The 27,076-nt window shown below is 48.8% G+C and overlaps 1 protein-coding gene across 2 annotated transcripts in view; it reads right to left on the reverse strand.

Annotated features, from left to right (window-relative positions):
* The window catches only part of Add2 (adducin 2), a 104,973-nt gene that overhangs the window by 31,112 nt on the left and 46,785 nt on the right, over positions 1-27,076 (reverse strand). The window contains exons 1-6 of one of the 2 annotated variants that reach the window (XM_052722056.1): positions 16,982-17,095; positions 14,500-14,595; positions 11,189-11,405; positions 9,367-9,505; positions 3,168-3,319; positions 2,647-2,727 (exon numbers count right to left, since the gene is read on the reverse strand). In XM_052722056.1, the coding sequence (XP_052578016.1) occupies positions 2,647-2,727; positions 3,168-3,319; positions 9,367-9,505; positions 11,189-11,371 (555 nt within the window). In that variant the 5' untranslated portion in view covers positions 11,372-11,405; positions 14,500-14,595; positions 16,982-17,095. Of the gene's footprint in view, positions 1-2,646; positions 2,728-3,167; positions 3,320-9,366; positions 9,506-11,188; positions 11,406-14,499; positions 14,596-16,981; positions 17,096-27,076 lie in introns of those variants that run through there. The other variant, XM_052722055.1, reaches the window with a different exon arrangement.

The following is a 27,076-nucleotide window of genomic DNA, read 5'->3' on the forward strand; positions in this document are numbered from 1 at the left end:
GAATGAGCTAGAGGACAGTCAGTGACAGAATCCTCTAGCAGCAGCTGAGGGGATTCTTAGACGCCAGCAGAAACCTTCCCAGAGGACGTCACGTCTAAGCTGAGCCATCTCATTGTTGAAACATCTTAACATAAACAAAGGTAAAGAGGATGACATACTGAACACCTTCCACCACTCACGGTAAAGGGAAGGATTTTAAGGGACCAATGGAAAGAAGTCACTCCACAAGACTAGCAGGTAGCTTGGCTAAAAAGCATTACATACAGTATGTGTGTAAAGGAGACATCAAGGGAGAATGGAGGGGGGAGAGGAGTGGGGGTGAGTGAGAGAGGGAGTGAGCAAACAAGAGAGAAACAGAAAGACAGAGACACACAGAGAACACACAGTGAGTGCTGGTGGGAGAAAGAGCACATACATGCACGCACACACACACACACGCACACACACACACACACACACACACACACACACACACACACACACAGAGTGAACCATGCTTGTGGCTGGCTGTGGGGTTCCTACTTAACAAATGGATTCACAAAGCATCAACATCAGGGAAGGCTTTCTGTGACTGATCAGACAAGTGGCCTCCTGAGTAGACATGGTAGGATGTTTCATCCTCGAAGTACCCCGACCAACTCTCCCAGCACACTGCAAGGCCCACCCCTCAAAGACCCAAATCACCCAACACAAACCCAAGCTCTGAGGCAAGGTCCTCCTAACACAGCGGTTCTCAACCTTCCTAATGCTGCAGCCTTTAATAAAGTTCCTCATGTGGGGACCCCCAATCATAAAATTATTTAGTTGCTACTTTTTAACTGTAATTTTGCCTCCATTGTGAGTTGTAATGTAAATATCTGATATGAAGGATATCTGATATGTGACCCCCAAAGGGGTTGTGACCCACAGGTTGAGAATTGCTGTCTTAACACTTTAATGGGCATACAATCTAGTCCCCAGGCACTCTGCAGCCCTGGGCTCATTTGGCTACAATTATACCTTTCACACTAACAAGCTAGATTTTAGTTTCTTAAAAAAAAAAAAAAAATTGCCATGCAGTGGTTATGTTCACCTTTAATCCCAGCACTCAAAAGGCAGAGGCAGGTGGGTCTCTGTGAGTTCTAGGCCAGCCTGGTCTACAGCAATAGTTCCAGGACATCTAGGGCTATGCAAACCTTGTCTTGAAAAACCAAAAAAGAAAAAAAAATCACTGTCACTTTGGCCCTCAAAACAGAAGCACCTATAACATCCCAAGTTTAACACACAAGGCGGTTCCACAAATGGCCCCTCACTCCATCCCCAAAAACCCACAGACAAAAGGGAGACCAAAGGACAGTGCCATCTTGGTGTGGGGATGGGCACACCATTGGCACTGTGTGCTTAACTGCATAGGACGGGCATCCAACAGACCCCTGCTGCAAGCCTCTCCATGGAGTGAGTTTTACAAAACGAACCTGGCTTTGGAGTGGCCTCACGCTGGCTGGGTGTGACGGCAGCTCCCCCAGCTCATGCTCCTGCTTAAAACAAGGGCTTGTGCTCAGTCTGACTCCCCAGTTCCTCAAAGCGGCCCAGTCAGACTCCCCACTCTGGGAAGGCCCTTCTCTGGCTCATGTATACCTTATCTCATTGTTGGACCTGTGACTTGTCTCATTCAGGAATCTCCACAACCTAATAGGCTAGCGAGCAGTCCTCCAGCGCCTCTGTCTAGATGAGAAAGCACGAACTCTGAGGACTGCCTGGGAGGCACAGGCTTGGCTTAGCCTCTGCTGCTGAGCAAATTTGTAAAAGAAGCCAACTGTTATGCAGGGAGTGAGGCTTTCTTCCTTACCAACCACATTCCCCTGTGGAGGGTGTGAGCTGCACATCCATACACAGTCACCCATGGTCTATCCATACCCCAGGCCACCTCAGCCTGCTGGTGACCCCCACGAGTCTGTCTATACCCCAGACCACCTTCTGCTTGTGATCCCCCTCAAGTCTGCATCTTGGGGTCAGACCCCTTCTGAACATACCGCAGCCAAATGCCAACTGCCTCTGTCTCCGCGACACTGCTCCCCGACCCCCAGCTCCTCATCCTCCATCCCAGCTTCCAGCCCAGCTGATTACAGGCCCACTAAGCATGCAAGCCCAGAATTTCTTTCACAGATCAAAGAGAGAACAGAGCATTTGTCCTGACGTCTGCTGGTCTCCGTCCACACCTCTCAGGGCAATCCAAGAAAGGACACAGATTGTCTTGCCTCCACCTCCAGAGTCCAAATGCTGATGCAGACTTGAAGTCTCTTGTTCTCCTGCTCCAATGTGTTCCCATTCAAGGAAGCTTTCCTCATAGCACGTGGTCTAACCCCAAAGGAGGAATCTACCCAGGACTCCAGGTCACCTCCCATCCCCTCCCCCGTTCCCCTGTGTTTGCTGTCTGCACCCTGATCACATCATGCCCGAGGCACCCCCTGTGTTTACTGTCTGCACCCTTATCACATCATGCCCGAGGCACCCCCTGTGTGCATGCATCGTCTCTGCCCAGGGAGAGTGTGAGTTCCACAAAGACCAGGACAGTAGGCTCTGACTGGAGATGAACCTGTTCCTCCAGGGTCCATGGATACTGTCACCTTAGTAAGGCTCAGCCCTGAGACGCAGGCCTATACTTACCAGGCTAGATGCCGTGACCTCACTGCAGGAAACCCCCTTGGGGCTGATCAGGAAGTGGTCCTGCTCCTTGCTCACTCTCATCTGGGAAGACAGATAGGAAACTCAGGGCCAAGCAGAGAGAAGGAGGAGACACTCTTTAAATCCCTGTCTCCCTGGACTCACTGCACCAGGGCTTTCTCCAGTGAACCCTCCTCCACTGAGAGATGAAGAGGTTTGGTCTTTATCTGAGCTGTGGAAATGGAGCTTCCAGAGGAATCTCACAAAAATTAGGAAGAGCCCTGGATACAGGAATCCAAAGGGGTACCCACTGGGCAGGTCCTTTATTCTGTTTATCCTAGTGGTTAGCAATCTTGGAAAAGGCCAGCGGATTTTAACCAAGGCCCACTAACAGTATTTGGCCACACTGACCAAGGCCCACTAACAGTATTTGGCCACACTGAGGGCCAGGAGTCTTCCTCTCAGGTTTTGTGGGGATAGGAGTTTGGGAACTGGGGGCTGGGCACAGGGCACATGCTCCTCACCGTGACATAGGTGTCGCTGAGCTGCGCCCAGCCATAGAGGTCCAGGAGGCGGTAGACACTGCTGATCTTGCACCGCATAAGCCTCTCCCCCTTGGCCAGGTTCAGGGAGTCAGCAGTGTGGAGGTCATTGATGGGCGTCATCATGGAGAAGTCTGCAGGGAGGGGAGGGAACAGCACATCTCCCTGAGGACGGGAGTCCCTACCAGCCAGCTTGCTCCATGCCGCACTAGATCTCACTGACTGATGCCACCACTGTGCACAAAACACTCCCTGCCAGAGGATCAACCAGCCCTCAACTCACACCTAGAGGAAGAAAGACTGTAGAGTGGCCATGTGTGGCTTCCCTCAGCTCAGCCGAGTGAGACTGGTGTTGCTTTTGGAGGAAAGCCATACCAAGAGCTAGGGATATAACTTGGGTGGTACAGCACTTGCTTGGCATGCACACATCTCTAGGTTTGATCCCTAGCACTACGTAAAATATAGTGATACATATCTGTAATCTCCACATTCACTTAGGAGGTGGAGGCAGGAGAAGTTCAAGGTTGTCCTGGCTACAGAGCAAGTTTAAGATCAGCTTGGGCTACGTGAGACTCTGTCTCAAGGAAACAAAGAAACAAGCAAACAATAACAAAACAAACAAAAAACCCAAAGCCACATCAAGGCTCAAACCCGGGAACAAAGTGTTCTTGGAATTTCAAGGTTGCATAAGCCCTAAACAGGGGCATTGGGTAAATGTAGGAAAAGGTTTCTGAGTGGGAATGTGTGCAGATGAGCGTTAGCTTTACGGGAGAAGCCGCTGCTCAGAAGGCTGTCACCGTGTCTTGAGTGACCCTGTGATAGAACGTATTCTGTGGCCTGGAAACAGGGCACATAGAAAGCCACATCAGCCAGGAAGAAAGTTCCTCATCTCCCTCCCCCCCAGTCATATTTGAGGGCCACGGACCCCAGCCGAGGCTGGCTAGAGCGCTGCTGTGTAGACCCCAGCCAAAGCCGGCTAGAGAACTGCGGTGTAGACCCCAGCCAAAGCCGGCTAGAGAACTGCGGTGTAGACCCCAGCCGAGGCCAGCTAGAGAAATGCGGTGTAGACCCCAGCCGAGGCCGGCTAGAGAACTGTGGTGTAGACCCCAGCCAAGGCTGGCTAGAGAACTGTGGTGTAGACCCCAGCCGAGGCTGGCTAGAGAACTGTGGTGTAGACCCCAGCCGAGGCCGGCTAGAGAACTGCGGTGTAGACCCCAGCCGAGGCCGGCTAGAGAACTGCGGTGTAGACCCCAGCCGAGGCCGGCTAGAGCGCTTCAGTGCTGGTAGCGCACATGTTTCTGTTAGGGCAGCAGCCACAGGGTCATATGTTACTTTTTTCTAGGAATTTGGGGGAAAGGCTGAGAGATTTGGAAATGGGTCTGGGCGTGTGTGTGTGTTAGAAATCTTGTCCCCAGAGCACCCCAGATGTAGGAGCTGAAGGCCAGTCTATCGCCTTAACCATGGTAGTCACTGCCTGTGAGCTTCAGTGGAGCAGAGGGAGGCACACGAGTTAAGTGGCTGGAGAGCTCACTGCTGAGAGCACGCTGCTCCTGTAGGGACTCGAGCTCCGTTCCCAGCACCCATGTCAGGTGTGTACATGTGCACACACACACACACACACATGAACACACATCACATTTTCTTTTAAAAAATAGACTGGTTAAATAAAAATTTTAAAGGTCATATTATTCTCATACTGGAAGTTGGGAAAAATAATCTTTTCTTGGGCAAAGACAGCCATCTTCAGGTCATTTTATATGGAGTAAGGTTATGCAGGGAAGTAATAATGACTGTGGATGTTTATACTCTGAGTGTTATTTTGTCAAGACTGTGGGTATGGGGGCACACTTCTGTAATTCCAGTACTCAGGATGTTGAGGTAGGAGAATCAAGGCCAGCCTGGGCTACCCAATGAGACCCCATCTCAGAACAAAACACGAAGTAAAAAATATCCTAAGAGAAATGAACCATAATGAAATGGAAGGCTCAACCTTCACTTTTGACAAAATCTAATAAAAATGGAAATCTAGATTAAGTAGAGTGTCCTGGAGCTTGTCCTTAACCATAGATCATTTAAAAATAATTATATTAGATTGTAAAAAGCTCTCACTAAATCCTTGACAGGGAACTTAAGCAGGACATGTTTTCTAATTCAATGAAGCCTGACATAACAGATCTATAGAAGATCATGCATTCAACTGCTCAGCAATGAGAAAAGACAGCTCATGGAATAAAAACCAGGTCAACTGGGGTTGCTGCTCAGTATGTGCTTGACATGTGGGCAGCCATGATTCAGTGCCAGAACTATCAAACATAAACAGGACCAAAGCAGCAGCTGCAAAGTGTCCATTGCATGAAGCCAAATGATGCTCAGAAGTTCACAGCCCCAAGTGTCTCCAGCACTGAGCTAAATATGAAAATATACCAAATTCATTTTATCGTAGAAAAAACACAAAGGACAAAAGCATCCATAGAAAAGGTTCTGGTCAGCTCTTGTCTGTCAGATACAAATCTGGACACATCTAGGAAGAGGGACTCTTATCTGGGGAATTGTGTCCATCAGACTGGCCTACAGGCAAGTCTGTGGGCACATTTTCTTGCTTATAATTGATGTGGGAGGGCCCAGCTCACTGTGGGTGGGGCCGCTCCTGGGCTGGTTGTCTTGGGTTGTTCAAGAAAGCAGGCTGAGCAAGCCATGGGGAGCAAGCCAGTAAGCAGCACCCCTCCATGGCCTCTGCTTCAGTTCATGCTTCTGGGTTCCTGTCCTGCTTGAGTTTGTGCCTGACTTCCATCGATGATGAACTGACATGTAAGTCAAATAAAGCCTTTCCTCTCCAATGCTTTAGGTTGTGGTATTTATCACAGCAAGAGAAAGGAAACCAGGACAGAAACCTTCTGGAAAATAGGAAGTACGAAACCAAAGTGGGCCAGGTGTGGTAACGTGCCAGGTGTGGTAACATCCACCTCTAACCCCAGCACTTGTGAGGTGAGGTAAGAGGATTGAAAGTTCTTGGCCAATCAGAACTATGTGACTAGACTCTGTTCCTCATCTCTTCCCACAAAAGGCTGGGACATAGCTTGGGGGTGCAGTGCTTGTCTAGACTGTACAGAGCTCTGGGTTTGATTCCTGTGGTTGGAAAAGAAACTAGTAATCAGGAAAAATTTTAAGACCAATAAGTAACTCCAAGAATTAGTGTATAAGACCTATGAATAAACAAACATGAGTTACTCAATAAGGCAAACTGAGAACCAACAATAAGGAGAATATTGTAAGTCACTTGGTTTTAAAGAGAATCCATTGAAATAGATAATTTCATATAAAACATATGTCCAAAATTTAATGACGCAGCAGCAAAATAAAAATTTAAAACTCCAGATAAAACCGATGGGGGCAAATGTCAAGAATCTCGGAAAATGTTCCAGATCTGGATGACTTTGCAAGTGAGCTGCGAACCTTCAAGGGCGATGATCCTGCCTTGTTTAAACGCCATCAGGGCAAGGAGAGAGGTGGAGTCTCCCCAGTTCCTGTTATAAAGTCATGGCTGAATGCCCTGGAAGTGGACTGCTCAACCTCACATGAGAATATGTGTACACAAATCCTTAGCAGATTCTAACAATAAAACTCAGAAGAGGATTTTTTAAAACAATGAAGAAGGAATCAGGGCCAAGGTGATGCTTAGTTAGTTAAGCAGTTGCTATGCAAACAGGAGGACCTCTGCTTATCACTGGAACCCGTGTTTAAAAAAAAAAAGTCAAGTATGTTGGGACACATTTGTAATCCCAGCACTGGGGAGGTAGAAACAGGGGGAGCACTTGGACGGCCAGCCTAGCTGACTTAGAAAGTTCCAGACAAGTGAGAGAACAGGCCAGTGAGAGACCTTTCCTCAAAAGATGTGGTGAGCTACTCCCAAGGATCAAACCCTAAGGTTGAGCTCTGGTCTTCACATGCATGTGTGCTTACATGTAAACTTGCGTGCCTGTACACACACGTACATGTGCACACACACACACACACACACACACACACACACACACACACACACTCGTGTGCACACACACACACACACACACCAGAGACCAGATACGTTCCGTGTATTTCAAAAGAGCCCAATATTCAGAGATCTATCACTGTAACTCACTGTGACAATTGTTCAAGCGGGAAAAAAGGAATCAATGCCCCAAACGCATTTTATAAAACTCAAAATCTATTTCTGAGAAAGAGCTATGATGAGCTAGAAGTAAAAGACATTTTCTCAACGTGATAAAGAACAATGATTGCAAACTTTGTGGTTAAAGAATTCCTCCATTAAAGTCAGATGCAAGACAAGGGTGACCATTCTCTAAATTATTAAACATTCTAAAGCCCGAGGGAATAAAACCAGTAAACTAGAAGAAACAAGCCCAAGGGCAAAATGCTAGCAGATGGAGGCAAAACAACGTTTGCAGATGACTTGATTTTCTATATACGAAACGCAAGGCCAGTTAGACGGCTCAGGGCTAAAAGTGCTTGCCACCAAGGGCCTTACACAGGGGGAGGAGAGAACCAGCTCCCGTGGGTGGTCTTCTGACCTCTGTCCTCACGCTATGTACACATTCATACGTACGTACATACATGCATACTACGTACGTTAGTACAAACACACACAGACATGAATGAAAAGTTAAATAACATGTTCTTAAAACTCAAGAGAATATGTGTGTACACATTCAAGAAAAAATTTGAGTAAAGATTCATTATGACAATGAAGTTATATATTATTTCCTGGATGGGCTTAAGGCACAGTCAGACTGTATAGAAATAACTAGTAAGCTCTCCTGGTAGATATTATAGACCCAGCAGAAAACATACCTTGCTTCTGAAGATTCTAAGCCAATTCTCGAAAATAATTTTTCAAGGTTGAGATAAATGGGTGACTAACTACAGGCCTTTGTCCTGCGGTCTAGGCCCGTGGCCAAGGGGAGAAGACAACAGAAGATTGTTCTCTCAGCAAATAATCTACAACATGAGAAGTGCTGTGACTAGAGTGAAAAGGCAAAGGAGGAACTGAAAACAAAAGCAACTCACATATTCGGCATGTCAGAGGGAAGGAGCATTAATTATAAAGATTAGAAAACTTATAAAAGATAGTAAGAGGAAAATTGGCAAAGTATGAAAATAAACATTCCATTATTTAAAAAAAAAAACCAGTTGAGGTTCTAGGTACAGCCTGTCTCAGGGGAAAGGAAATGGTCAGTAACAGTCTGAGAAGAGGTCGAGGAAGGTGGCTCCCACCACACTCTGTTCAGAGCAAGGCTAGCTCTTTCTCCAGGATGGCCAAGGGACACAATCTGCATCATGCACATGTAATTTAAATATGTCTTCAAGCTCATATTTAAATTCCTCTAGCAATTCCTACAATTTATCTTTGGAGGACAGTTCAGCTATTTCAGTATTTTCTCATTATAATTTATCTTTAAAAGACAGTGGTGCATCAAATAATTTACCAGGATGTTTACCACATTGCAGTTCATAATAGCAAAAAGCTGAACACAATCTAAATGTCTAACAGGGAGCAACTGATTCAATGGCATGCAACCACAAAAATTATATTGCAGAACCATATTTATGAGGCAAAAAATATGCCATTACAATTATATGTGTAATATGATTATATTCAATAAGCTATCTATTAAAAGAAAAAAGTTGGAAAGATACATCAAAATATTGCTAACAGTGATTTTGGAGTTCTCAGAACACAGTGGAGTGGGTTTTGGCTTCTCTTTCTCTAATGTTTTCCTTAGCTCCAGCCATCCCTCTATACATCTGAGTCATATGGAGTGAGGGCAGCTTTGAGGCTGTGGGCAGAGCTGCACATTCCAGGAAGGAAGCCCACACATAGCCATAGCTCCTCTCACTGCTCAATAGCCACCATCCTGGCTGGCCTCCTGGCTCCACTCATCTCTTCTGGTCCCCTGAAGTCACCTCCATCCTTCCCATTCCTGGCATCACAGGCAATTCTCCTGTGGGTCTTTAATTCACAGCAACATCAGAAGCAGAGCCAGGCATCTCTCTGCCCAGGCCTGCTAATGCAACTGCAGCTTGGCCATTGCCTAGCAACCAAGCTGCTTCTGGTGCTTCCTCCTCCCTTCTCTACCTCATCCCTCCTCCTCTGCTCCTGGCAGACACCCAGACACCCACATACTCATGGAAGAAGCTGGGAAGACTGCGTGGGAGGTGCTGGCCATGAAGTCCGCGATCTGTCGTAGCGCCCAGATGTTGGAGGAATTGTTGCCCTTCTTCATCTGTTCCTGGATGAGACCTTCCAGCTCCTCCCTGAAAGACTGCAGCAGGCCAAGGGGTTGGTGCCCAGTCCTCATGGAAAGCTAAGAGCCCAGCAGGTCCTCACAAGAGGTTGAGGCCCCACAGACCCCTGAGGATTGGTGCCCAGCTCCTCACGGCAGGACTGAGGACCCTGCAGATCCCTAGGAGCTGAGAGCACAGCAAGCCCTGAGGGGCTGGTCCCTGAGCTCCCCACAGGGGATGATCTCCACCCACTCCCCTCCTGTAGCTCCTCACAGGAGGACAACTCCTGCAAGTCTCCAGGGGTCTGGTCTTCCAGCTCTTCAGAAAGGGCTAAGGACCCTGAAGGTTCTCCAGAGGTAGGTTCACTAGGCCCTCAGGTACCTCCTCAGATTGTTGTATAGGTTATTAAGGAGACTGTGGGGGTGGACTTGGGCCCCCATTTTCTTTGGAGGTAGTCCAGATTCCAGCTCCCTTCTATATGAATAATGGCCAAGGCCATACCAGGCATGGCAGAACTTCACTTTAGATAGAACTAACTGGATGAGAAAGTATGCCACCTCCCTCCCCCTTAGCACATCCAGGGCTCTTCTCACACTTCTCAGTTTCTCTGTATTCTTAAGGAAGAGAGAGGAGATGGAGAAGGCCTGGAGGACTTCTGCAGTGGCTCCCACTGTGGTGTGCTGCATGCACTAAGCTCTGTGTTCAGCCCGCTACACTGGGAACTTCTTATCTTGCTGGCCAGGTGGTGGGAGGAAACATGGGAGGAACAGGGAGCTCTATGACACTGAGGATCCTCTGGAAAGGGGAAAGAAGCAAGGCTCCTGAGCGGTCCCCATAGCCTGCCTCACCCACGAGCCACGGCTGGAGCTGCTCCACTCCGCACCCTTCCTGCGACTCTGCGTGTCTGGCGGCTGCCTCACGCCAAGGCCTTTAAGAACCTGCTGGCTTCCTGCAGGCCCTTGACACAGTGTCACGGAGCCCCGGCTCATTCCTTCCCATTCCTCTGAGCAGTGTGTGTGCTCCTGGTGAAAACTGCCCACAGACTATGGGATGCCCTGTTCCAAAAGACCCTGGAGAAGTCAGTTTCTTCCTGGGCTTCCCAGCCTGCGTCCTACAGAGCCCCAGGCGCCATCTTCCTAGTCCTCCCACCCTCCCCTGCTCTTCTTCCCTGTCCAGAGGTCAGCAGCACTCTTACCTGCTCAGTCATCCATCTCTTGAGTGTACTGCCTGCCCAGGGAGTGAGCTCTGAAGCCAATCCAGCCAGGTCTGCAGACTCTAGGTCAGGCCGGCTCCTGTCCCATTGTTTCCCTTAACTCCCTTCCTCAACCTTGGCTGGACATTCAGACTCTACATGCTGCAGTGAACAGCATACTCCACGCTCCTCAGCAAAGGGTACCCTAGGCCAGCCCCCTTCCGACCCACCCTTCAGTTTACACAGTCTTATCTGTTGCCTGTTGCAGGAAAGGAGAACTGGAAACCGAATCTCAGATGTGCCATCGGAAACTGGGGCAGGGGTCTTACCTCCGCCACTTTTTGAACCAGAATTTATGCACACCCCCAGGGCTCCCCTTGACCAATGGTTAGGGAGGCAATCAGATAACCCCATGGCCAGGCCCATCTTGTTCAGCAAGCCTAAACTTCCAAGATCCTGAATGAGGGAAGAGGAACCACTGGTCTTTCAGGTCCCTGGGAAACCAGCCCTCCCTGCCCTGCCCACTCACGGGGCTCTGCAGGATCATGGTGACCCTCTTCTTCTGCTCCATCAGGTTGAAGTCCTGCCGCAGGTCAGCCGCGCGGTTGCGAAGGCGCAAGTATTCAGGGTCATCCTCAGAGAACCGGTCAAAGTAGTGCTGTCCTTGAGAGGGTGGCGGCGAGGACGCCTCAGGGACCGTGTCCTCGCTCATGTTCCTGCTAGGGCTTCAATCCACTTCTGGAACCCTGTAGAAAAAGGCTATGTGGGACAGGCTGGACACAGGCTGTGCTCCTAGAGGCCAGCTGATTGCTGAGGCAAAAGGTGGTGTGATTCTCCATGCCCTGTGGCTACTTCCAGGTGAGAAGACAGGTTGCCTCCTGGGATGATGACCCATAGAGGCTGCTAATGCGCCATCAGCTGCTGGGCAAATAAGGGTCCAGCTTAACTGATCATGTGGAGTGTTAGAGGAGACTTCCTGGGGTACAGTGGAAATATAGCTTGTAGCCCTTTCTGAGTCTCTCTGTGTTGGGTCCCTACATAGTAGGGCAGAAGCCGCATCGGTACCCATGGCACTTCAGTAGAAGGCTGACCTCATCGTAGTGGGCTAGAGTGTAGTTCACAGGAAAAGTATTTGCCTAGCACATCTAGGCACTGGCTGGGGTCTATGCTCAGTATCTTGGACAAATTATATAAAGAACTTTTTTGTAGGCCTCTTCAAAAGCTGTAGTCGAGAAATTCACTAAAGAACACTACTGCCAGGAACCAGGATATAGCTCAGGTGAGAGAGTGCTTACCCAGCATGCTCCGGGAGTTGGAGTCTACCCTCACCACTGCATAAATGGGGCATGGGGGCACATACCCACAATCCCAGTATTCAGGAGGTGGACACAGGAGACTCAGGCATCCAAGTCACTATCGGCTACATACAGAGTTCAAGTCCAGCCTGGGATACATGAGACTCTGTCTTTTAAAGAGCCCTGCCATGGGTGCCATCTGACTGATCCTATTGGGCAGATGTTTGGCAACAAGAGATGGGATGAGGAACTGGGGTTAGGAAAGAATGGAGAGGAGGAGGAAGGTATGGAGGAGAGAAAACTCTCTTCAAATTCAAAAACAGACTTGGCAGGATGCATGTCCAGCACAGAGTACTTGGGGGCATCCAAACAGATTCGTCCCTTTCCTCTAAGTCAGGCCTATCTGACCTTGGGCTTCTCCAAGCCACAGTCATCTACAAACTTCAAGCTTGAGAACCTCACATTGAGTTACACCAAAAAAGTAAAATAAAATCTCACAGTGTTTTAAATAAGCTTATGACTCTGTGTTGGACCTGTCCAGAGCTGTCCTGAGCCTCATGTCTGTTCTAAATGCAGAGAGGAGCCTGGGGCTGGGGGCCACTTCTGGTGAGCAGGTCTGGACTGGAAGTCAGATGCCTGCACTTTAACCAGCCCTGTCCCTTGCCACCTGGATGGGCTCAGGGGTCTCTTTCCCTCTCTCATGGGGTGGGGGGAGACACAGGATGACCACTGGGCTCCCTGTCAGCTCAGACCATACATGGTTGTGGAAGTTGGAGACAGATAGATCCATGTAGAAGAGACAGGAGGATGGAGGACCTGGATGTCCTGGGACAAAGGAATTTCCTGCCTCCCTAGCCCTAGAAGCCAGTGCTGAACACTGTGCCTCCACTCTGCCCTCATCCAGCTCATCCCTGGACCTCGAGGGTAAGAAGGGATGGGAAGACAGGTACAGAGGACCCATCCCACCCAAGCTATGAAGACATGTGAGGGGCAGCAGATTCTCTGGCTTATAGCCAGAAGTTCTCCCATGGGTCCTACCCACTCAGCGGCCACTGTGCCTGGTACCACTGTAGCAAGCCAATCTCCATAGCACTTTCAAAGCCTTGAGCCTTGGGTCTTTTTGAAGTAGAAGCAAGCACCTCTGCCCCATGAATACCCTGGTATGATCATGGACATATGAGCTACCTACACCCCAACACACATCCTCCTTGGACTCTAGGCCACAAGTTCCAGAAGCACCAAATTTCCTGCTTCTCTGGGCCTGGGGTGCTCCTGACTTCAGTCCGTTCTGTCTCACAGAAAGACACTAGTCGGCTCATCTCCACGGCAGAGCAGCTGTCCTGCCCTGACTGGCTGCTCTCTGGCCATCTTCCTGCTCAGAGCTCAGCCCGTGGTTCCAGATGTGAAAGTGAGGCACCCTTCCACAGTGCTGGTGGTGACCAGTTACCGGAAGATGGCTTAGTGGGTAAAGGCAGCAATGCTGAAACAAACCCGTCTGGGTTCAAATCTCAGCAAGGTCACTTAGAACCTGTGTGGTCTTTGGCTAGTTCACCTAACCACTGAGCATCAGTTAAGGGATAGCAGAGTTTGGTATGTGAATACTTAAAACATGGTACATGGCCACTGTGATCAAGTCTTTGACGTTAATCTTACTAGGTGCCTCTGAGTGGGGTGTAATTCTCTCCCATTAGGAACTTCATGAGGAGAGGCAGTGAGTCATCTGTAAGCACACTAAAATAACCATAATGATGTGTTTTAGTCCAAGAAGCCAATTCAGTCTTGAGTTCTATTAACACAAGGAACACAGGAAGGAAAAATGATGCATCAGCCCAGAGATCACTGGGCCAGCCATGATGGAGGCAAGCTTCTGGGATGCTGCCCCAGTTCCTGCACCAAGATTCAAAACTCCTTTGGAATTTGTTAAATGTCCAAAAGATAGGATTTTTTGTTATTCATCATGAGCTCCTTCCAAGGAAACTGGAGTTTGTGCTTAAAAAAAAAAAAAAGGTGCTATGGGCCTTCAGATAGCTTCCAGGGAGAGTCTGGTCACCCAGAAAGACCAGACATGGACCACAATTAGAAGTTAAGGGTTTCTGCTCCATACCATAAATATGCATGCACACATTCTCATATTCATATTCTCTTTCTCTTCCCATTATCCTCCCTTCCCCCTAGAGGTTGAGTTCCATTAAAAGACAAATGATCCATGCCTTTGCATTAAAGCTCCCTCTGTATACTTAAGGGTGCCTAGAGGGCAGAGGAAGACTGCAGACACTCAAATTTTTATGGGGGCATGAGAAAGGATATCCCACCAGCAAGAGCATCTGATAAAGAGGAGGGGGCATTGGCTGACATTTTCCCAGAGTCAGTGTCTCTAGGTGCTGCAGAGGGCTCCTGCACCCCTAGGGATGGGACCAGGTGTGGAGTGCTAATAGTCTTCGTAGCTCCTAGTCAGAGAGGGGAGTTCAGAGCAAAGACTTGAGTGTCTAGAACATCAACCACAGTCTACTTCCACCATGGCCTCCAAAAGCCATCGACCACTTACCAGTGGGCTGAGTCAGGCCTGTCCAATGTCTGTCTTCAGTACCAGGTCTTCACCAGGAGGGCTGGCACAGCCACACGTCACACATTCAGGTGGGAACTGTCAACAAAAGAACAGACATCAGTACTTGGCCACACTGATCGCTGCTGAGGCTCGTCACCTGACTTACCCACAGATGCTAGGACCCACTGAAGAATGATCTGGAAATGAGTGTTTAAAAGCGAATCATGACTATCAACAGGTTAAGAAGGCTCCCATCGCCTTTATAACTGGACTTGAACTTCCTTTAAAACCACCAAGCTGGGCTGTAAGGCATGAAGTCTCACAAGAAATTCCAGTCTGCGCTTGCCCAAGAGAAGGTGTACTCAGACACAAAAATGCTAAAGGACCTTTTCCACCCTCGAATCCCATTGCCATCTTAGTATCAGTCTGCCCAATGGACTGTGGCTTTGGCCAGTCCATACCATGGCCTCTCTGTGCCTGGCTGGGTCCACCTCTCTGCTCCGATCAGCCACTGCCACCAAGCATACCAGAGAGGCAACCTTGACTCTTCCCTTTCCTTGTCCCGTGGATTTCAGCCAAAGAGATCTTGTAGTTTTATGTCTGTTTGTCTCTGCCCCTCAATGGGAGGTGGCCTGTGTGACCCTTCCTGTCTCCTGATCACTGTCCAACTGGTTGCCAGAGTCACTGTCCCAAAATTGCAACCTGGTCCCTGCCTGCCATGGTCCTGCTGAAACCCAGTACCCTTTGACAGCGACACCAAGCTGGTGTCTTTAATTCCTGCTCCTTCAGTCAAAACTTAGCCAAACTGAGATTCTGTTACAAAAATGGCAGGCATTCCTTTTTTGACCAAATATAAAACTATAATTATGGATTTGCTTTTTAAAACCAAATGCCTGCTCCTTCTGTGTTGAATTCAATCTCATTGACCCCCCCCACCAAGGGGCCCACTGGCATGTGCTCTCTCTCTCCCTTCCCTCTCTCCCTCCCTACCTCATCCCCTTGGGGAGGCCACCTATAGAATGAAATCACACCCTGAGGTGACATTCAGTGTCTGCTCCACCCTCTATTCCCATCATGCTCTGAAACTGCTCATAATTCTTGGGGACAGTGGGGTCTTCCGGAAGCATCTTTTCCTCTTGACCTTCTCCGGATACTCAGGTGTCTCCTTTCTGGGGAATCTGTCCAATCCAGCTGTCACTCACTTTCACTTACTGTTTTCATTCATCTTGCAACCTAACAGCAATGGCTATTACCCAGAGTTCCTAGCAGGTAGAAGGGGTTGTGATTTTGATATTTCTCTGTTCTAGGTGTTGCACAGGACTGGGTAAAATGGGTGCTGGATAAATGATAACTGACTAAGCAAACATCTGACTAATAACGCACTGGGAAGTAGGGTCAGTTCAACAAAGCATCACCAGGTCTATCCAGGCCCCCAGGCCCCAGAGTCAAAGAAGGCCTAAGGGGAGCCCACAGCACACAGTGGAGAGACAGAAGCCAGGCAGCTCCTTACAGAGAAAGGTGACAGGTACCCTGAGAACTAAGTCACAACCTTGTAAACACCATGCTCTTTTGATACCCAGCCCAGGGGCTGGCCCCTCAGGCCAGTCTGGAACAGAGTCTAGCAGATCGCCCACCACTTCAGTGGGGTGTCTCTGGACCAGAACAGTCAGTCAGTCATATGCTCGGCACACACAGCCTAAATGGTCATGAGCTGTCCTTCCTCTGCTGGTCACCACTGCCACAGGTTCAGCTGCCAGAAAGCCCAGCCCTGCCCCCTCCCAGGTCAGCTCTGAGCAAGGCCAGCCACAGGCACTTGCTGAAAGTCTCAGGCATGGCATCAGAACTCATAATAGCACAGCCTTAATCCTGCCAAACAAGCCCAAGCCCACAGGTAACACTGACCCCAGGGGCCCAAGAAGCAGGTAATGTCCACACCACCCACCACATCACACCCCACAGTCCTCTCACTTTCCAAAAGCCCCTTACCCCAGTTTTGACCCACAGGACCCTTGCTGTCCACACAGGAAGCCCTGGAGCCCTGGATGCCCCCCACCCACTGTGGCCAGATCTTTGCCCTCCACAGCTCCAGGCCTCAGGAGGCTGGAGGCCCAGCTGTGCTGCAAGTCACTGCCAAGGGCATTGTCCTCCCTGTCTGACTAAAGCAAGTCCCAGTGGTCCCTGGAGGGTGCACTGGCTTCCTGAGGCTGGAAAACAGACAGGAGCCCACATAGCCAGACATCGTTCAAGTCTGAAGATTAAGCTCCGTGTGCCTTGAGAGGTGGGTGACTGTCTCCTGCCACCTCAGTGGGGTGTCTCCAGATCAGAACAGACAGTCATAATGCTTGGCACACAGAGCCTAAACAGCCATGAGGTGCCCTCACCTTGCTGGTCACCACTGCCACAGGATCAGGGGCCTGAAAGCTCAGCTATGGGCAAGGTACTTGCTGCAAGCCTCCTACATGGCATCAGAACCCACACTCACCGATCCTCCATCCTTGGAGACTCCCACAAGTGGAAGAGGCAGCGACCGTGGCCTTGCTGCTGTTCTGCAGAATAGATGTGGGCAGTGAAATGAGAGACTCAGCCACACCCTGCCTGCCATGTTCAGATAAAGGCAGGACCATGGGGGACACTTATCACCATCTCTCACACCACATGGTTCCACATTCTTCCATGTTCTGCCTCACATAATAACAGCTGTGGTCGTTTAGGACCAAAACGCTTTTTTAAAAAAAAGAAGAGGAGGAGGAGGAGGAAGGAAAGAGGAGGTAAAGTTGACGTCAGTCTTCTGAAACCCTGCTGGCTGGAAGAAGCTCTTCACTTCTGCCTGCCTTGGGGGCACCCAAGTACTGATTTCTGGGTACTCCTTATGCATGCTCTTCTAGAGAGGCCCAGGAGAATGTTAAAAGCTCCTGGCTAAGGGCCTCACACCTAAGGGGCTAGTAGCTATGTTTCCCATCCACCTGTTGCTGTGAATGACAGCCACGGGGCTAGATTCCCTTTGTTCTTCTCACTGTGCAGCTGGAACATTTGGACTGGTTGTGAGCTTCAGGGGCCAGGAGTGAGCAGAAACTGGAACTGGACTCAAGAGCAAGACACCCAGGAGAGAGAGACATCTCCCAGGGAGGCATAGTCAGACTCTTCATTGAAAATGAGGGTGCCTATTACACAGAGAAACGCAGACACATATATGCGGACATATAGTCAACTGGTTATCTTGATACTGGGCCTGGAAATGATAGCCTGGCCTGAAACAGACCTTGTCCAGTGCTTCTTGAGATAGAATACTGGAACCTCTGGATTCACGCTTAGGAGAATCAAGGTCTTGACTTAGATTTTAATGACAGCTATTATTCAGTGCACAGAGCTGTGAAACCCAGGAGCTGCTGGGGCTGGGCTGGTCCTTCTCCCCAACCCTACAATGAAGAGCCAGCGTCTTGGTTTTCCAGTCAGGAACCTGAGGCCTTGGGAACCCGAGTGACTAGATCTGGGGCTCTAAGCTGATCGAGAACAGAGCCTGAGTTTGAACACATCTGATCGACAGCTTGTTGTCTCTTTGCCGCCCCCTCCCCTCACCATGAAGGTGAGTAGATGCCACAGACCAAGTAGAATGGTGGTAGTGGGGGTCTGACAGGAATAGAGACATCAGCCAACAGCCCCAGCCCAAAGTCCAGGTTTCATATCCATGACAGAAGCGCCAGCATCCAGTCTGGAAAGGAGAGTCTGGTTCCCACTCCTGGCAAACAGGCTCATAACTGAGCTGGCCCCAGCTCAGGAGGAAGTGGCCATTAGGAGGCAGGGGTCAGGGAGGCACCTCTAGTACTCACTTTGAGAAGGTGGGCTGCAGGGGTGGCAAGTAGCCATAGACCACCCATACATCGTACCATGGCTGCTGGGTCACTCAAGTAGATGGAGTCATCTCTGGGCTCTGCTGAACCTGGACTCAAAGACAGTCCTCTCACAAAATACCCACCGTGTGCCAGGCCCTGGCCAACTGCTAGAGATGTGAGTAGCAGAATCCCCAGTCCTTGCTCTCAAAAGGCCTTCTCAGGGGGTGGGGGCCATTACATCTTTGGTGGTGTGGAAGTGAACAGTTCTCAGCATGGAAGCTGTGCAGTTCCCAACACTGAGGCACCAACACTGGGCTTTCACACACATAATAGGCACCTCTACTACTGATCCCCAAGCCAAGTAGCTTTCATGTAGGAAGCTCTTGGTTTGCAGAAACTGAGAGGAACTAGCAGACTGGCTGGTCCTGGCTTTCCACCCACCATCCCTCCAGGGAAAAGGTCTGCTACCTTGGGAACTATGCAGCTAAGTACAGAGGCAGAGTGTCCTCTGAGTCACCATTTCTCACCTCTGCTGTCTGGCAATCCACCCAGGCCTAGGAGGTAGTCACCCTGCCTACCCTTTGCATTCAGGCATGAGTGCTAAAGGCCAGTGCAGCAAACCTTAAAAGCATTCAACCTGACTAAGAGCAAACACTGCAACATTCTTATGTGTGGCCCAAGCTGACGGCGCTGCTTAAGGTCCTGTCTCATAACCCTTCCTGCTCCTAGCCAAGAGCTCCCAGGAAGGGCTGCCCACCATGCCTTCTGCCACTAACACAGCAAACACCCCTGGCCACCAGAGGTAGAAATAAACACTTTTAATACATGGAGGTCAAAATTGTTGAGTTTTTGTTTGTTTAATTAGGGTGTATGGATGGGTAGTGTTTTGTTTTCACCAATTGGGCACAAGGGAAAATTATATAAACATCTTTAAGAGGTGAAAGGATTTAAGATCGTGGGGGTGTGCTCTTAAAGAGAATTGTGGGATGTCAGGCATGTCTCCTCTTTTACACCCAGCCATGAAGGGAGCCTGCTCCTTCATCATGGGCTCATGCCATGGTGCACCCTGCTGTCACAGACCCAAAGCAATGGGACCATTCAGCCATGGGATAAATCCTTGACAACTGTGACCAAAACAATCTTCTCTTTTTTATTTTTTTAAAGCCAATTCAACCTGGCTAACACTTACGAAGAGTCCAGGTGTGTTATCCTTACCATTTCACAAATGTTGTCCTCTTTGCAGGATGCAGAGGACCAGAGGAAACAGTCCGGGCAATGGATGCAGCCCACCGAAGGGAAGGCAGACCTTGGAGCAACTGATTGGAGTTTCTGAGCCTGCTCCTACCCTAACAATGCTCTCCCATAACTCCCTTTATTGCTCTGAGACTACCGCCTGTAAAATCTAGACTTTTGCTTCCATCCCACTGACCACCACGGGGTCCCTTAGGATCCAGGTATCCATGTGTGGGATCTCTGTCCTTATTTGTCCTCTCCCTAGTGGTGGCATTGATAGTTTCCTTGCCATCTCGCTACCTTCAAGATACTTTTGTTTTTCTTTTACTATAATTTCAGGTAAGCTGAAATCAAGTCCCCTGAAACACCCTTAAGGGAAAATAGCTCCTAGTAAACATTATCAGGAAGCCACATGCCTTCTGGGAGCCAGTGTAATGTTCACCTAATCATCCCAACCGTTCACTCCTCAGGACAATTTTGACTCTAACGAGGCCACCTTGAGTTAGAGACTTAAAAGCACAAATATGAAGGAAGCTAGCCCACCCCACTCCTAGCTTAAAACTTCAATTCAACCGAGCTCATTTGTAGAGATGGGGGGATTGAGCTCCGAGCAGCGGACTCAAGGGAACAAGTAACCAGTTGAAGCCACAAATCTTAAAATATGATCTTCCATTTTAACTTCCCAAGAGGCCATAAAACTACTGATGAGATAAAAGGAGGAAGAAATGAGAGGTGAACAGAGGGAGAACAAGAGGCAGATACTGTGACTCAAGGCAGCCTCACCCTCAGGACATCTCCTGGTGGAGAAAATGACACAGGAGGTGAGTCACACAGGCTGGCACAGACAATAGTCTCAGAAGCGGGGGTTGGAGGTAGGGGTGGGATGTAGGGGAGGCACCAAATTTGGTATGAGGGTAAGCTGTAAAAATAACCACCAGCACTACCATGTTCACCTAAATCACAGCTTAAAAGAGGAAACACCCTTGGTTATAAATTACATTTGGTTAGAAGACACATCCCAGTTTCAGAGATTATTTAAATGAGGGGGAATGTGTCTTAGAATAGATAAAGCATGAGAACCCGAGTTATAAGTCAGTTGCCGGAGCTGTGGAGATGGCTCCGGAGTTAAAGTGTTTGCCTCCCAAGCATGAGGACCAAAGTTCAGACTCCCAGATCCCAGTAAATGTTGTGTTTGTGGGGGTGGCCATCGGTGTGTAACTCCAGCCTTGGAAGGCAGAGACAGGATCCCCAGAGCAAGCTGGCTATCGAGATGAGCCCTATCAGTGAGCTCTACACTTGACTAAGAAATCTGTTTCAACAGATGAGGGGAAGAGCGATGAAGGATAGTTTCCAACACCAACCTTGGGTCTCTGAGCATGCCCCCACACACCTACACATGTGCAAGCACACACACTAAAAAGAAATTAGTGTCATCATAACCCCATGGTAGGGAGCACGCCATGACCAGGTGAAGAAACTAAGAGATGCCAAGAGACCAACAGCCCATGCGGGCTTGAGCAGTCTTAGAAGCATGCATGGGTGCCTGTGTGTAAAGGTCTGCTTCTGCCCATGCGGGCTTGAGCAGTCTTAGAAGCATGCATGGGTGCCTGTGTGTAAAGGTCTGCTTCTGCCCATGAGGGCTTGAGCAGTCTTAGAAGCATGCATGGGTGCCTGTGTGTAAAGGTCTGCTTCTGCCCATGCGGGCTTGAGCAGTCTTAGAAGCATGCATGGGTGCCTGTGTGTAAAGGTCTGCTTCTGCCCATGCGGGCTTGAGCAGTCTTAGAAGCATGCATGGGTGCCTGTGTGTAAAGGTCTGCTTCTGCCCATGCGGGCTTGAGCAGTCTTAGAAGCATGCATGGGTGCCTGTGTGTGAATGTCTGCTTCTGCCCATGAGGGCTTGAGCAGTCCTAGAAGCATGCATGGGTGCCTGTGTGTAAATGTCTGCTTCTGCTTAATACTGCGTCCTGAGGTCAAGGACACGGGCAGGCTTGATGTCCCAGCTCCCACTCAGGTTTTGCTTGTCTGTTTTCTGATGAGAACGCCACTTCCTCTTCTATAAAACAGCAGCACAATATCACAGGTGAGGAGAGCCTAGTATGAGATGAAGGAGGAGACTGACTCACCACCCTGATCTCTGATTTGCGGAGCTGAGGAAGCCACAGACAGAGCTAAAGATACAGCTCCCTGGAATGCATAAGACCATGGGTTTTCTCTCTCTCTCTCTCTCTCTCTCTCTCTCTCTCTCTCTCTCTCTCTCTCTCTCACACACACACACACACACACACACACACACACACGGGGGAGAGGGGGAGAGAGAGAGAGAAAGAGGGAGGGAGAAAGAGGACAGAGACAGAGAGACAGAGAAGGGATGGGGGAAGAGGGGAGACCAGCATGCGGCAGTTGTTCTACCAGGGGCAATTAACATCCCAATTTCCTCTGGGATTCATTTCTGACCTGCATATTCCCAACTTTGGGTGAAGAACAAAAAAAAAAAAAAAAAAAAAAAAAGAGGAGCACTAGAGGGCAGTAAACTAGAAATCCAAATTGTCTTTCTTCAGGAAGACCCAGACCCAGGTCAGCCCATCAGCATCAGTGTGACCATCCTGAGGATACTGTTGAGCCCTTCTCTTTGGCTATAAGACTGTTGAAACAATGGTCCTCAAAACTGGCATTTTCCCCAGGGTTTGCACAGCTCCTAAAACTTGTCAGACTACTCTGTAGGAGAAACTAAGGCAGAGAGTATGATGGGTCACTCAGGCAACAGACCACAGCTTGTCTAAGGCTGATGGCCTCCTGAGGCCAAGTGGCTGAGTCTGGCTTATTAGGGCTGCTGGGGCCTAGGCTCTGACCCTAACAACCCTGGAAATAATAGCTAAGCTCAGTACTGAGTGTCAGCTCTGTGTGTGTGTGTGTGTGTGTGTGTGTGTGTGTGTGTGTGTGTGTGTGTGTGTATGTGTGCTATGTGTGGAGTCAGGGGACAAGTAGAGTCAGAGAGTCCGCTCTCTCCTTCCACCATATGGATTCTGGGGGTCAAAGTCAGGTCACTAGACTTGGTGGCAAACGCTTTTATCCACCGAGGCATCTCACTGGCCCAATGGCTTACTTTTTCTAGCCTCGGTTTCTTCATTTGTACACTGTGGACAGGGATAGCCCTCATACGATTATACAGAAAGCTCTGGCTTTGCACAGAGCCTAACAACTAAGAACTCAACCAAATCTCAGTCTAGAGGCTGCTGTTGAATCATCCCTAGTGCAGCAGCTTACTGGCAATTTAACCGTTTAAATATAAAAACAAATCACTGCCCAGACTCCATCTTGCCAGTGAGCACGCACCTGGGCTGGCTACCCCATCCCATATTCTCCAGGGAAAGCCAGCATTGCCTTTTATACCTCCAATGCATCCAGACTGTCGGGGCAGAGGATGAGCTGGAAGCCCCACAGCCCATTCTAGGGCTCACCAGCAATGAACTATCAGCTCAGAGTCTGAAATGAAATCAGGCAGGTGGTGTCTGCGGCAGGGTTTCTGCACTAAGGACACAGATTTGGGACAGCAGTGCATTTTAATGCTCTTCCACCTTCTCTTCTGAGATGGACTGTCGTCAGAATGTCCCCGTGTTAGGACTTAATTGCCATGGCAGTAGTACTAAGAGGCTTGGCCTTCGTGAGATTATTGGGTCAGGAGGGCAAGGTGCTCGTGACTGGCTTAGATTAGGTCGTAACCTCCAAAGCTGGCTCTTCTCCAAAGGATGCGTTAGGCTGACTTGTCTGCCTGTGTGTGCTTCCTTGGTGCGGGATGCCTGTAGACTTCACCTCCAGACCATCGGCCATGTGAGCCTCTGTTGTAGCTACGTTCCGGTGGCCATGATAAATACCCTGACAAAAGCTCCTGATGAAAGGGTGGGTTCACTTTGGCTCACAACTTGAGGGTACAGTCCCTGATGGCGGGGCAGGCATGGTGGCAGGAGCTTGAGGCAGCTGGACACATGGCATCCAAACTCAGGAAGCAGAGAGTGATGAATGCTGGTGCTCAGCTTGCTATCTCCTTTTTATGGAGTGTAGCAAACCCAGTCCAGGGAACGCTTGTCCCTGACTTTAGGTGAGTCTTCCCACTTCAGTTAACCCAATCCAGATAAGCCTCCACAGACAGGCCTGTCCAGATCCTCTCAAGCTGACAATCAGTGTTAAGTATTGTAACTTCTATTCTTCATCAATGGCTCAGTCTCCAAAATTCTGTTATAGTAGCTGAAAATGGGGCCAGCTGCAATGCTGTTTGCTGGTGAACTCTAGGATGGGCTGTGAGGCTCCAGCTCATCCCCTGTCCCTACAGTCTAGACACATTGTAAGTATAAAAGGCTATGTCCACCCAGCTCCTGACACACTTGTGCCCTGGGACTTCTGGCTCTTCTTGAGAGTCAAGTATGGAACACAAAAGTGGGGGGTGAGATTTTTAAGTGTGATAAAAACCAAAGTGTAAATGGCAAGCAAAGACTGAGACTCTTGCAGGGTTAAAAATGAGAGGACCAGGACAGGAGACCTCTATCTCTCACTACACAAAAGGAGAGTAGAGCTTGTGAGATGAATTCAGGGAGGGGTGACATACAGGGGAAGACACAAATGAAGTGTGTTAGCATGAAGCAAAGCATAGATGGAAAGAATCAGCCAAGAGACAGACACACATTAGCTGCCTGTGGTAATCTGAAAGAAAATGGCCCCCATAGGCCCATAGGGAATGGCACTATTAGGAGGTATAGCCTTGTTGGAGTAGGTGTGACATTGCTGGAGGGAGTGTGTCACTGTGGGGTGGGCTTTGAGGTCTCATAAGCTCACGTCATGCCCAGTGTGGTATACAGTCTCCTACTGCTGCCCATGGATCAAGATGTAGGACTCTCAGCTACTTCTCCTGCACCATGTCTGCCTGCCATGTTTCCTGTCATAATGATGATGGACTAAACCTTCAAAATTGTAAGCCAGACCCCATCAAATGTTTTCCCTTATAAGAGTTGCTGTAGTCATGGTGTCTCTTCACAGCAATAGGAACCCTAACTAAGACACTTCCCATGTAGCAAGTGTGAACTGGATGGCTTCACGCCATCAATTGCTATTCATGGGAATGTGCACCATGGTGAGAAGTGAACGTTATTGAAATAGAATAAACATGTTTATACTTCCTCCAGCTCTACAGGTCTATGGGCATGAGGGACCCAGCAGTTGTAGGACCTTAAACAAGTCCCTCTGTCGCTGTGAGCCTCGTTTCCATTGAAATTGAAGGGAAAACATTGGCCTGTGTTTCTGGGGGACCTCTTCATAAGGAAAACAAGAATTAGCTGCCAACTTTCCAATAGAGCTATGCATAGTCAAAGCATCTATGTCTGCTCCCTCCCTGGCCTTGACATCCACACACATCATTGGTGGGCTTATCCAGTGATGTGAACATTACCTCATAAGGGTTTAGCAGGTGCAGTTAAGGATTTTGTGATGAGATTATCCTGGATTACTGAGCTGGACCCTAAAAACACCATCACTGGAGAGATGTTTTACAGTGAGAGGAAAAGGTCATGACAAGGAGGCTGTGATCATTAGTATTGATTACTAACTTGACTGGATTTAGAATTACTGAGGAGAAAGACCTTTGTGTAGGTCTTAGATTATGTTACCTGAGCTGGGAAGACCCACTCTAACTGTGGGTAGCACCATTCTATGGCCTGGGGTCCTGAGATGAATAAAAAGAAGAGAGTGAGTGAGTACCAGCACTCAGCTCTCTGCTCCCTGACTGAGGAAACAATGTGACCAGCAGCCTCATGCCCCTGCCACCATGGCTTCCCTGCCCAAGACAGACTGTGAGTCAAAATAAACCCTACCTTCCCTAAGTGACTCTTGTTATAGCAAGGAGAAAAGTAACAGATGTAGTGGAGTGCTATCGTGGCATGCACACGTACACAGCTCTGGTTTACTTCCGGGTACCAGAGAAACAGACAGACCCAGAGTGCCACTATGGCAGAAAATATGAAGACTAAGGATCACTACGGATCCAATCAGCTGCAATTCTGGACCACGGTTTCAGCATGTGGAAGCTCTGCCTTTAGCAGTGGGTGAAAGTTGCTGGCCTTTGGTGGCACTTGTCCCTGGGCTCAGTCGATGCTTCTGAATTGAACAGCCACTCACCCAGAAAGTGCTAATGGATCCTGACAGCTCTAGTTCATCACCCTTGAGCAGGTCAATCAAGAGCCAACTTGTTCTTTTCCTTTCTTTTATATAAAACCACTTTGCTGTAATGAATTCACAGATGAAAACATCACACAGAAAGAAGGAAGTCACTCAAACACGTGCCCATTCCAAACTCTATACATCTCAGCAAATATCTACACAGTTAGAACGGCCATCCTGAAGCATGGCACTCTATACAGTTAGAACGGCCATCCTGAAGCGTGGTACTCTATACAGTTAGAACAGTTGCCTCGAAGCATGGTACTCTGTTTAGGCTTTTATATTCTCTCTAGGCTTGTTTTTGGTTTTGATAGGAAAAATTTTAAAAGAACTTCAGTGCCCCTGGTTCTTGGGGGCCTGAGGAATTCCTGGGAGAATTAGGAGCCTATGTTACTAAATTCTGATGAACTTGATCTGACCCATAAATCATTATTAAATCAATTGTCTTAATGTTTTTGTAAAATGAAAGCACTTGGCCCACTGAGATGACTCAGCAGGTCAAGGCACCCACCACTTAAAGCCTGATGGCCTGAGTTTGATCCCCGGGACCCATATGATGGATCAAGTTGTCCTCTGATCCCACGAACCACCATACACCCTCAAGAACACACACAAATAAACAAATGTAACCTTTAAAAAGGAAAAAATAAGCAAAGCACTTGACCCAAGAAGACTAGAACTGTATCTTGGGCTCTCAGACATCTGGGCACTTGTAAGAGTAACGGGCAGGAAGAAGAGCCACTGATACAGGGCTGCAGGTTGAGATGGAGTGAGTGGCCTCAGCCTTGTCATAGCCTGTGATTTACTCTTGGAAAGTGGGAACAGGAATGAGCAGATGGTGCAGACACTCACGGCTCACTTTCCTCTGGACTGTTTCCTCCAATCCTCCCAGGTCATTCCACACACACAGAGATATCTCTAAAATGCTTCACAAAAGTCGTCTAAGAAGTTTCACTGTCCAAGTTCCAAGATGACCACAAAGCAGATAGATCAGGAACTAGCTCTCATCCACTGGGAGCTATCATCCTAAAGAGAGGGAATCCATGCTTGGTATTGTAAATACGGCAAAAAAAAAAAAAAAAAAAAAAAAAAAAAAAACCACGGCTAGGGAAGCCTTAGGCTCTAGGACAGAACTTACTGATGTCTTTCTCTAAACAGTCACATTGTCAAACTGCCTTCTAAATACTTATGGTTTATGCATCTCCCCAGCTGGCTCAGAGAAGCTTCTTCCTACAGTGAGCAGGGGTTAAAGCATACTCACAACTCTCAACAGTGGGCAGTGGTTAATGCAGACTCACAACTCTCAACAG

The sequence above is a fragment of the Peromyscus californicus genome, unplaced genomic scaffold (assembly GCF_007827085.1).
Source record: "Peromyscus californicus insignis strain IS unplaced genomic scaffold, ASM782708v3 Scaffold_6__1_contigs__length_162567912, whole genome shotgun sequence".
Lineage (NCBI taxonomy): Eukaryota > Metazoa > Chordata > Mammalia > Rodentia > Cricetidae > Peromyscus > Peromyscus californicus.